This window comes from Trichechus manatus, unplaced genomic scaffold (assembly GCF_000243295.1).
Source record: "Trichechus manatus latirostris isolate Lorelei unplaced genomic scaffold, TriManLat1.0 scaffold00064, whole genome shotgun sequence".
Classification (NCBI taxonomy): Eukaryota; Metazoa; Chordata; class Mammalia; order Sirenia; family Trichechidae; genus Trichechus; species Trichechus manatus.
In genome coordinates, this window is record NW_004444000.1 from 6,080,563 (window position 1) to 6,092,591 (window position 12,029).

Consider the following 12,029-nt stretch of genomic DNA (forward strand, 5'->3'; position numbering starts at 1 on the left):
TGGTTGCTTGGGTAAATAACCCCCAAATCACAAATTTGATTTTGTGATACATTATATGAAATTTGAGAAATAAATCTATATCCATATTGTTTTGTGGCTTGTGTTTTGCAATTCTTGAATATAAGTTAGATGGGCTGTGGACTGGGAAAGAGGAGCCCTCTGGGGCAAGCAGGATGATGTTAAACTTTATCATGCCAATGAAAAAATGCCCACATGGGATTAAATTAAACTGGACTATTGAGCGTTTGCCTAAACACTAAAAGGTGTTTGCAGATTTCATTTACTAATTAAGAACATGGAACGTGTTTTCAGGTCTGCTAAAGGAGCTGGTAGTCTGAGGTCATTGACGCACGGCCGCTCTCTGATACCACTTTGGGAACTCTTCCTTCTCCTGGAAAGCACTCGCTCTGCAAGTACTCCGTTTCAGAGCCCAGTTTCCACTGAGGCGGTCACGTGGCCTCTTCACCACTAGGTGGCGCCGGGCAGAGCCGCGCCTCCACGAGTGCTCGCTCTCCCAGAATACCTCTCTCCAGTGACGTCGCCCCGGAAGGTGTCGCCGGCGGCCGGCTGGCCGGGGACCCTGACAGGAACCGGGGCTGTGGAGTGCAGTCAGCCGTCGGCCCGACCCCGCCGTGGCTGCGGGCCGAGGGCCGGCGGAAAGGACACCAGATGAGTCCGCGACACTGCCTGTGTCTGATCTGGTCCTGACCGGCAGCAGCTCTCGGCATTTGTAAGTGTTGGGGGGCCTGAAGGTCCCGGCACCGCCCTTTCTGAGGCAGCCAGAGGCCCCTTGACTGTGCAATGAAGGCAGCAGTGTTTCTCAGAAGCATCGCAGGAAGGGTCTAGTTTGGAGTGTATGTTGGCGGCAGGGAGGGAACAAACAGCTGCCCCAGCCTTGTAGTTGGGAGCCCGACCCCCTGCTTGACTTCCTGAATAGCAGCCCAGATTTTTTCGCTCCAGGACGCAGCTTAACGCACCCTTCCCCAACTCTGAAGCTCCCATATTGGAAGTAGAAAGAGGGCAGTCATCTGAGGGAGCCACCTGGTCATTGCAGCCATGCAGGCAGAGACTGTGTCCCCGAGCCAGGCGACCCCAGCTGGGTCCAGCTGTAACCTTAATAACCTGTTGGGTAGCCAGAAGCTGATGGCTGTGGGGGTTGTGCTCGGCTGGCTCCTGGTCATCCACCTTCTGGTCAATGTGTGGCTTCTGTGCCTTCTGTCTGCATTGCTAGTGGTGCTGGGAGGATGGCTGGGCTCAAACGCCATTGTGGGTGCTACAGGCCGACTGCACCTGGAACGCTTTGTCCCAATTGCCACCTGCCCTCCAAACCCTGAGGCAGAGAGGCAGCTGGAACAGGAGATCAACCGCACCATCCAGATGATTATCCGTGACTTTGTGTCATCCTGGTATCGCTTAGTGAGCCAAGATCCAGCCTTTGAGGAAGAAATGGAGGCAGCCATGAAGGGGTTGGTTCAGGAGCTCCGGAAGAGGATGGGCATGGTGGACAGGCATGCTCTTGCTCACAGAGTCCTGACTCTCTGTGGTTGTCACCTGCAGAGCTATATTCAAGCAAAGGCAGCCACTGCAGCGAAGCAGAATGGTCCAATTGAGCCCTCCCAGCTCTGGGAGGCTTACTGCCAGGCTACTGCCCCACATCCTGCTGTGCAGAGCCCCAGCGCTGAGGTCACCTATATGCGTGACATTGTGGATGTGTTGCTTCAAGGACTAGTGCCTAAGCCTCACTTGGAAACCCGGACTGGACGCCATGTAGTAGTTGAACTCATTACTTGCAATGTAATCTTACCACTGATTGGCAAGCTGTCTGATCCTGACTGGATCCACCTTGTCCTTGTAGGCATCTTTTCCAAGGCCAGAGATGATCCAGCAGAAGAGTTGGAACCACTCTGCCTAGCCAGTGCCCTGGAACAGCCCTCAGTGCCCACATCTCTGCCACTGATTGTTGAAGTAGACAGTCTGCCAGAATTAAGAGCTGCTTCTCCAGTAGCAGCTCCAGCACTGCTATACTGTAGTGAGCCAGAGGGGCCTTCAGGCCCCACCCCAGAGGTTGAAGAAGGCCATGAAGCTGTAGAAGGAGATTCAAGTGGCATTCCAGAAGAAAGAAAAGTAGGAAGCAACTCATCTCGTTTTCTACAGCCAGATACTCGAGGCCCCCTGTTCTTATGTGAAGACTCAGAGCTAGAGTCTCCACTCTCTGAACTGGGGAAAGAAACCATCATGCTCATGACCCCAGGCAGCTTACTCTCTGACAGGATCCGAGATGCCTTGTGTGCACTAGGGGGCTCCCAGGCTCTGGAAGCTAAGGATGGTGAGGGATTGGAAGGAATTGAAGGAGCAGAGGGTGAAGAGGATCCAGGGACAGAAACAGAGACACGCCTGCTGGTCTCCATGCTGAACACCTGCCCAGAGATCCAGATTGACGCAGCAGACAAGCCAGTAGAGCAAGGAGATGCCGCTTCTCTTACAGCTTTCCCAGAGGGGCCAGAAATGACCTGCCCCCCACGCCCTTCATGCTTAGAGAAGGATCTCACAAATGGTGTGAGCTCCCTTGATCCTAGTCTACCACAGGTTCTGCTTTCCTCCTCTCCGCCCAACTCTCTCAGCTCAGCCACCTTCAGCTTTGAGTCCCTCGGCAGTCCAGATGGCCCAGTAGTCATCCAGAACCTTCGTATCACTGGCACCATTACTGCCCGGGAGCACAGTGGCACTGGATTCCACCCATACACACTCTACACTGTGAAGGTAATAGGATTAGAGCTGTGGTCACTGCTCTGGGCTGGGGATGGGTTCAGAAAGTGGAGAGACAGTGAAGCTAATGTTCTCGAGGGGGAGACTAGTCTAAGTTTGCTATGTTTAATTCAATAAGCATCTGTATGTAAATGATCTGAAGCTAATTTGTAAGACAGAATAGGCTCTTATCTTATAAACCCCAAAAACCAAACCCATTGCCTTTGAGTCAATTCCGACTCATAGTGACTCTATAGGACAGAGTAGAGCTGCCCCATAGAGTTTCCAAGGAGTGCCTGGTGGATTCACACTACCGACTTTTTGGTTAGCAGCTGTAGCACTTAACCACTATGCCACCAGGCTTTCCTCTTATCCTATACCTACACAAAAATCCTGTAGTCTCAGGGTTGTTAGGATACTGAGGGTCAGATTTTTCAGTAGTTCCCAAGCCTGGCTGCACATCGAAATCACTTGGGCTGCTTTTAAAATATATGGATACTGACAGGATCTGACATACTCTGAATGAGAATCTCAAGGATGGGCCCCAGGCTTCTACATATTTTTTTAAAAAATAGCTTTCCAGGTGATTTGGATGCAGCCTGTCCTTTAACCAGTTTTGGGGAACTGCTACTGTAGTCTAACCACCCTTCTGATATTTGAACCCCGTTCATATCATCTCTGCCAGTGCTTTCCAAGTCTTTGCTTAAATACATCCAGATATGAGGAAGTTGCTACCTTCTGGGGTATACGTAGATAAATAACTTACGTTCTTAATACAAAGTTCAGAAGATAGTAGTAGTTAAAAAAAAGAAATTACCAGGGAAGAATTTTGGAGAGAGAATGTCTGGGCAGGACCTTAGATCTATTGGATTTTACTTGCCGTCCTCTTGAATTTTTCTTGTTCTGAGTCCAAAAACTACGACCATGCCCAAGCCTCAGTGCTGTACTCCCCATTAAATCCTAATCCATGTAAATGGAAAAAGATCCCTTCCTTAATCTGCTAACAGCTGGAGCATGAAGCTAGAATTTCGAAAAGTAATGTGAAATTTTCAAATAAGACGAAATGGAAATAATTAGAAGCACACACACTTCTTATAAAATAGACAGATTTTACAAGTACAGATGTCTGGTCAAGTGATAACTCAGTCTAACCTCAAACGACTGGTATAACTTTGTTAACGTTTGCCTGGCTTGTTTCCTCCTAATCCTGGTCTCCATCTGACAGGTACCTTTCTTTCATCTATTCATCTTCTGTTTATGACATATTCCAACAATGAAATTAAAAGAGTGTTTTCCTCCTTATTAGCAGATTAACTTGATGGACAGAATTTTTTAAGCTCATAGTCTTTTTCCCCTTGTTTATTTATTTTTCTTTTTTTTGTTGTTAAATTTTGACATGTGTTACTACTTATCTCCAAGTAAGCATTAGAAAGAGACAAGGTGCAAAATGAGCAACAAAATAATATAAATAATATAGCCAGTGGTGTGTAATCTGAGAGTCTGGGCATAGATTTTTTACATGGACATATAACTGATTTCAAATTGTATATAAATATTGTACTTTCTGATGGTATAACTCTTTTGCAGTTTATGTGATGGAAATGGAGATATTTGTATTGAATAATGTCCCTCAAGAAGCACAATATTCCACAGAAAGCATCATAACTCCAGGTGCTCCAAGTTTGAAAACCTCATCCTGAATTCCACCTGCATTTCTTACCTAGATCTTTCCTTTTCAATACTGGTCTGAGGGATCGCTTTGCTCACATCAGCTCATAATGAATACCTCTTTCCTTCTGCCTCTAAAAATACTTTAAGACACCAACCTCAAGTCCTGCCAACAAAGAAGTTTTTTTTTTTCCCCCCATCATTTAACTCTAAGAATAACAATTAGGAAGATTAGTCTGCCCAAAGCAAAACAAAAACACATGTCCCTTTAGTGCATTCCAGAAAAACAAATGATTTTTGTTCATCTGCTGTTTTGGATTATTTGTTCTTCCCTCAACTAATATAGATAATCAGTAGTTCAGTTTAGTGGCAAATGGTTATCCTCTTATAATACTCAGCCCTATAATTTACCGGTGAAAGAGACCATATTTTTATAGATGTTATGCCTTGTGTTTTATACTCTGGGATTTGAAAAATAGTTGTGTTGCTGTTTTTGTAGGAAAGTGTCTGTGGCGGGAAGCTTTAGGATAGAAGTAGGAGTGGAGAGCAGTAAAACTTTCTGGGCCATGTGTATTGGAAAGTGCATCTCGTTTCTTAATTCAGCCACCGTTGGAGTTTCAGGTATTTAGTACAGCCCAAGGGAGCAATCATATATAGTAGTCCAGAACAGAATAGGAACATCTCTCTTTCTACCCCTTCTTTACTCTTACTGTGTGGCCATTGAGCAAATAGTCATTAAAGTCAGAGTAGGAGGTTGCCTAAGCCTGGCTCATTCAGCCAACAGACTCGTTCATTCAACAGTATGAGACATCCCTTGATGGTGAGAACGCCAGTGGCCTGCAGCAGTTGGCCTACCACACTGTGAATCGCCGCTACCGAGAGTTCTTGAATCTGCAGACCCGGCTGGAGGAGAAACCAGATCTACGAAAGTTCATCAAAAGTCAGGAGCTTCCCCAACCCTGAGCTGCCTGCTTGCTTTCTACAGCAAGCCATCCTGGCCTGAGAGCTTGGTGGACGATTGGTTTGTGGGAAGGGATGGAAGAGGGAAGTGCAGCCTTGAGGGTCCTCTGCTCCCTGGTTTGCCTAGGGAGTTTTGGGCTCAGCTCTGGACAGCACTGATCACGTTTTTTCTGAGGCAGTCCTTTGCTTAAGAAAGATATGTTCACATTTCCACCTATTCCCATGAGGTATTGTGAAGAGTTAAATTAACTTTTCCAGATTCATAGATTGATTTCTCTTAAATATTAAAATGTTATCCAGGAATCCTTGCCACCTTTTTTCCTTTAACAGCTAGGCTTTTTTGTCTGCTGTTGGACACCTCTGGGGCATAGGGAAAATAAGAAAATGTGAAACTCCAGAAATAAGCTAGTTAACTGGCTGCTTTATTTTAAAAAATGCTCATAAATACTCAGATAACATTTTAATATGTTTGGACATATATTCTGGATTTCAGTTATGCATTTTATTTCTTAATAACAATAGTTAATATTGAACCAAACTTGAAAATATATGCCGGGTTCTCTTCTAAGCACTTTACACGTATCAGTTCATTCAGTCCTCTTTAACCGCCTGTGAGATAGATACTGTCATTATCCCCATTTTACAGAAAAGAAATGAAGTTAAAGAAAGACTAAGTAACTTGCTTAAGGTCATTATTATAATAGGGATTGGACCCAAAATTTAAACTCAAGCAATTGGATTTCAGAGCCCTCATTTATAGCTGCTGTACTGTATGGCCTCTTAGATACCTTAATGTTAGCATTAGTAATGAGAGCAGGTTGTATGTATTATATCCCTGGGGTATAATAGTACTAGGTTGCAGAACTCCTGAAATAAAATATATCCTAGGGAAATAGATTTATCAGTTCTGTTTTCTTTATATGTATAATGTGTTTTATATGAAAATTTCTCAGTAAATATTAAGTGACTAAGGTTTTTTTTTTTTGTTTCTTTTTTTTTTAAGACGTGAAAGGGCCTAAAAAGCTCTTTCCAGATCTCCCCTTTGGAAACATGGATAGTGACAGAGTAGAAGCCCGTAAGAGCCTTCTGGAATCATTCCTAAAGGTCAGCATTCTCCTTTTTGGCTCTGCTATCAGTTTAGCTACAACTAGACTCCTAAACCAAGGTGAAGTAATCTGGGGACTGAATTTCTGTTTAAAGTCTTCTTGTATCTTACCTTTGCAGCAACTGTGTGCCATTCCTGAGATCGCCAACAGTGAGGAGATGCAGGAGTTCCTCGCTCTCAATACAGATGCTCGTATTGCCTTTGTCAAGAAACCTTTTATGGTCTCCAGAATAGACAAGGTACCAGCAGGGCCAGTATCCTCAGCCTTAGTTTGTATCTATGAAGGTAAAGTCTTTTCAGCAGAATGGGGACAGTACTTGAAAACAAAGGAGATGGGGGTTTGGGGAGTGTGGAGAGGCAGCACAGAGGAGTCAACAGAACATGGAATAGAATTTTCAAGACCTGTTGCCAAGTGTTGGCTAGATGATCAACTTGCTGAGTTACAGTGAGCAACTGTTAGGAAACAACACCCTGATACTTTACGTGTACACATATCTCATGGGAATGTCATGATATTGTTATTCTAGTGGAGGCATGTAAGGATAGATCTGTACCTCAATGGCTAGGTGGGGGCAGGAGGGTCCCTTCTGGAAGTGAAGGTCCGTCCTAGCATTGGTCATTCAGGAAAGGGTGCTCAAAGATAGGAAGCTAAGCTGGATTTAGATTGACGTAGTGATTCTCTGCTGCAAAACAGAGGTGGGAGAGAACTGTGCCATCTCCAAAAGGGTATCTCAGAACCTTTAGAGGTGGTAGGAGAAGGACATTTGTCTTGCACATTGGAGATCCTGAAGGCAGTGATCACAGCTGTATAGCAGACTATCCAGAGCAGAAGTATGGGCATTAGTAATGTTATCAAAGGATGGCATGTGTTTTAAAAAGTTGGAAAACACTCACTGGCAGGAGAAGGTTCTTCCTTTTCTCATCTAGATTTCAGGGAATAAAATGGAATTTCATATGGTAGGTATTAGGGAGATTTACTGCTATGTGGAAAAAACGACAAAGTAGAAAGGCCTAGGTCCAGTCCCCTGAGTCTCATGTAGATTGATTGATTGGTTCCTTCAACATCTACTTCCTGGAAGCCCCTTAGGAGCCAGATCTGTACTAGTCGCTGGTGATACGACAGAGGACAAGACAGATAAGGCCCCTCCCTTCAAGAAGTACACAGACTGCAGTTCTGCAAGATCAGAGAGCAAGCTATAGTTCCTAAGCTACATTATCTACATTTGCGATCTTGTGTGTTCTTTCCCTGCTTTATTACCAGCTAACCTTTACTAAAGAGCCCTGGTGGCATAGTGGTTAAAGCAATAGACTGCTAACTGAAAAGTTGATGGCTCAAAACCACCAGCTGCTCTGCAGGCGAAAGATGAGGCGGTCTGCTTCCGTAAAGATTTACAGCCTGGGAAACCTTTTGGGGTCGCTATGAGGTGTAATCGACTGGACGGCAGTGGTTTGTTTGTTGTTTTTTTTTTTTTTTTAGCCTTTACTACAGTCTGAGCTGAGCATTTCAGCCTTGTCTTAGCTGTGCTGTGGAGGATTAACAGGAGAATTAGTTAAAGAAGGAACCACACTACTCAGAGGCCCAAAAACCCATAGTCATTGAGTTGATTCTGACTCATAGCAACCCTATAGGACAGAGTAGAATTTCACCATAGGGTTTCCAGGGAGCGGCTGGTGGATTCAGACTGCTGACCTTTTGGTTAGCAACCGAGCTGTTAACCACAGCACCACCAGGGCCCCATGGCTGAGTCAAGCAGTGTATTAATTAGCAGGAGGCACCAAAGAAAACGTAAATGTTTTTCTATCTGTACCTTTGATATTTTAGTGTTTTGTTTGTTTATATGTTTTCACTTTTAGTAAATATCTGTATGTCATTTTCCCATCCAGGAAATAGAAATAATTCGTATTCTTCAATGAGAGTTATTATTAGTAGAGAAGTATTATGTCAACTCCAGTCGCCTTAATTTTGTTCTGAGTGATTTTTGTTATTCTGTACATAAAGAAGAAAAATTTTCTCATAGAAGTAACACACACATCTTTTTTGACTAAAACAACTAAATTCTTACTGTGTGAATTACTCTGAGCATGTTTATGTTATATGTGCCTCTAGATTATATTGCTTATTTTTGAAATCATCTTCTCTCTTTTCTCTTTCCATATACTCCTACCTGTGTTACTTCTACTCATTCATACTTTGGTGGAAGTATTATTATTTTGGAAACTAAAAACCACTCTTTTATAAAAAGTAAAAAGTACTTCACCAGCCTGCAAGACTCCTGGTTTTTCATTTTTCCCACTGTTTCTCCTTGCTTCCCTTCCCATGGCATTATTGTCCTCCTCTGTGAGGCAGAAGATTTTTATGGCTACAGAAAGAAGGCGCTAATTGCCACTCAGCTCTTAGCTGGTATCTTTGACTATTTTGGAAACCCTGATGGTGTAATGGGTAAGAGCTGCGGCTGCTAACTAAGAGGTCGGCAGTTCAAATCCACCCAGTGCTCCTTGGAAACCCTGCGGGGCAGTTCTGCTCTGTTCTGTAGGGTCACTATGAGTCCAGATGGACTTGACAGCAGCAGGTTTTTTGTTTGTTTGTTTTGTGACTATTCTGATGGATAAGGCGGTGCTAGATAGCTTGGCTATTGATGTTTCCTGATGCATAAAGCACTGTGAGACAACTTGCTTATTCAGCTGTTTCTACTAGGGGTATGAATGGCTTTACTGACCCTGCACCTCTGGCCTCTGCAGATGGTGGTGAGTGCTATCATGGATACCTTGAAGACAGCGTTTCCTCGCTCTGAGCCCCAGAGCCCCACAGAGGAGCTGAGTGAGGCCGAGACAGAAAGCAAGCCCCAAACAGAAGGCAAGAAGGCCAACAAGTGAGAACCCCTTCAGTTGCCCCAGGACCCTTTCCCAATTCTTAGGTTGATCCCCGATCCTCAACCAAAGCCCAGCCCGTCTGTCAAGCCCCAGAGGAGAGGAGGTGAATTATACATTCCAGTTTTTACACAGAACCAGACCCCGATTCCTCAAGACTCCACCCAGAGGAGCCTGAGATGTTGCATAGACAGCACTGCTGAATGTTTGCTCTTGTGAGTGGGAACCAAAATGACCAGGGATTGTTTACTAGAAGGAAAATTCTAGAATATGAATATTCCCTCTGCTCTGTTTTCCTAGGAAACTGAGATATTTCTTTCCTACTAAGAATTAAGACTTATGACTGATCTCTCTTTGCCATCATTTCTGGAAATCTTGGCTCAGAAGTTGCATATACTAGCACTAAATAGGAAACGGCTAGAATTGGAACCTTTAGGGCCTGTTTTGGAAGCTGCCTGATTGCTGTTACTCTCCCCTGCACTAGGACCCCAGATGATCCCTGGAAACACTCATGGCCAACATGTGGAAGGGCACTAAACATACTTACCCTTGCTGAAAACTTCATCAGAATACAGACCGTGATGAGGAGAGAAAAGAGAGAAAGAGTGTGTGTGTGTGTCTAAGACTGTCTCCATCTCTGTGTTCATGTTTCACTGGCCAGCAATAACAGACTCCCAGTTCTTAGCTTTTTCTTATGGGTCCCTAGTTAAAGGATGACCATGATGCCTGTCCTTATGAGCACCCTCTCCTTGAATCATTGAGGTTATCATTTAATCCCCTCGTTGGTTTCATGGGGAAGGCAGGAGGAATAATGGAGTTGCAAAAAGAGTATGAGCAAAGAAAGATAAACCCTTGGTCTGTGCCACTTGTCTGTTTACTCAACAAATTGTAAATGAGTGTGTGCCGTTGGCTAACTACTCTTCTAGCCTATGGAGATGTAGCCATGACAAACTGGTCCCTATTTTGTGCTGGCAAAAGCCCTTTCAAATACGCACTGTGGAGACATAGCTTAGTGTAAGAACTGTGTGGAGTTGCCAGAATATACGTTGTTGGGGTGACTTCAGGGCCAAGTGTCTCCTGGCAACTCTGACCACAATAAGTTCTTTAGAATAAGTTTGGGTGTTCTTGTTTTGATGTATTAATTCTTGTCAGCCCTTTTTACGGGGATCAAGACCATGAATTACATTCTGTTCCTGCTCTTTGTTTCTGTACCAGGTCCAGACTGAGGTTCTCATCCAGTAAAATTGCTCCTGCATTGAGTATGACTGAAGTACATGAGAAGGTCCTCTATTGTCTCCAAGAAGGCAATATGGTAAGAACCAAAGTCTGGAGAGCTTCCAGAATTACTCACTGGGATGTTGATCCTGCACTTGTAGGCATTTGAGACATTTTCCAAAGTCAGAAAGGAGGTAGGTGCCAGCATCTAGAACTCTTAGTTTTTATGCTGAGGATATTTTTTTCTGTGAGCAGTCTGGAATTCCTACTAGTTTTGGGTTGGTAGGCTGGTCTCTCAAAAGCAGGGCATTGGGATAATAGATGACAGGATGAGAAAGAAAGCCATTTCAGGCGAGAACAGATGACCCAAAATGTTCACTCCAAGTGTTAATCCAGAGACAGACTTATTTTACTTACAACTTGGATGAAGAATAAAAATTGCCCTAAGGTGGTCACAGAATCAATTAGTTTCTCTACCCATGACAGATTTGAAGGGGAGACCAGGGGAGGAACCTAAGTGCTACATTTGCTCTCCTTCTTTCTGTGTTCTTTGTGTGATGTGCCACTGGCTATTTCTTCAGGAATCAGAGATCCTGTCCCTGTCTGGAATGGAATCCTTTATTAAAAAACAGAGTAAGTTATTAGAAATGCAGCCAGAGGAAGCTCCAGAAACAGATCCTGAACAAATCCACAAAGGATGTGTGGATGGTTGCTTGTCAGACGCATCTGTGCCAGCCCATGATCTCAGCAACAGTGATCCAGGTAAGTGACAAAGTCTGTGCTCCCACACATGTGTTCAACACCAGTGTTTTTGGTGCTGTGGTGGGTGCTGGGATACAAAAACGAGTAAGGTGAAGTCTTAAGAGCTGAGTCTAGCAGAGGAGAACACAGACACAGGAAGTTTTAATCCAGCAAGATAAGACCCATGCTTGTTATATTTTTGTCTTGTTTCAGTTATCTTTGGACTGCTCCCTTTATCTAGACACATTCTCCCTTATTGTCTGGGATGCTGCTCTCCTGGTTTTCTTTCTGCCTCTCGTGTGGTCCCTCTCAGTCTCCTTGGTGGCTCCCTCGGTAGCCTGCCAGAGCTTCCGTGTTGGTCTCTTACTTTGCACACTCTCCCTGGGCGATCTCCTCCATAGTCTTGCCTTCAGCTGTAGCACATGTACTGATGATGTCTATATAATCTTTCCAGGTATGTGTATCCAATTACTTACTGGAAATCTCCACTTGGATATACAGTTATAGCAACTAAATGCAACATGTTCAGAATGGAATTTATCTGTTTTCCTACATCTCTTCCTTCTTCTTGATTTACTGCCACAGTAAAATGACACCACCTAGTTACCCAGGGTACAGCAGGGGGGTCACTTGCTGCTTGTAAGCATTTGAGGCAAGGCAGACTAGTTGCTTCCCAGAAGAAGTATAGATGTATTCTGTGGAGGAACAAGTAGGAGCCTTGGGTATT

The 12,029-nt window shown here is 44.3% G+C and overlaps 1 protein-coding gene across 10 annotated transcripts in view; it reads left to right on the forward strand.

Moving 5' to 3' along the window:
* Positions 1–235: 235 nt before the first annotated feature.
* The window catches only part of SNX19 (sorting nexin 19), a 98,829-nt gene continuing 87,035 nt past the window's right edge, over positions 236–12,029 (forward strand). For 3 of the 10 annotated variants that reach the window (XM_023734046.1, XM_023734048.1, XM_023734047.1), the window contains exons 1-8: positions 240–2,760; positions 5,215–5,353; positions 6,377–6,477; positions 6,598–6,717; positions 9,218–9,348; positions 9,831–9,953; positions 10,562–10,658; positions 11,143–11,323. In XM_023734046.1, the coding sequence (XP_023589814.1) occupies positions 1,057–2,760; positions 5,215–5,353; positions 6,377–6,477; positions 6,598–6,717; positions 9,218–9,348; positions 9,831–9,953; positions 10,562–10,658; positions 11,143–11,323 (2,596 nt within the window). In that variant the 5' untranslated portion in view covers positions 240–1,056. The other 7 variants (XM_023734044.1, XM_023734043.1, XM_023734045.1 and 4 more) reach the window with 6 other exon arrangements.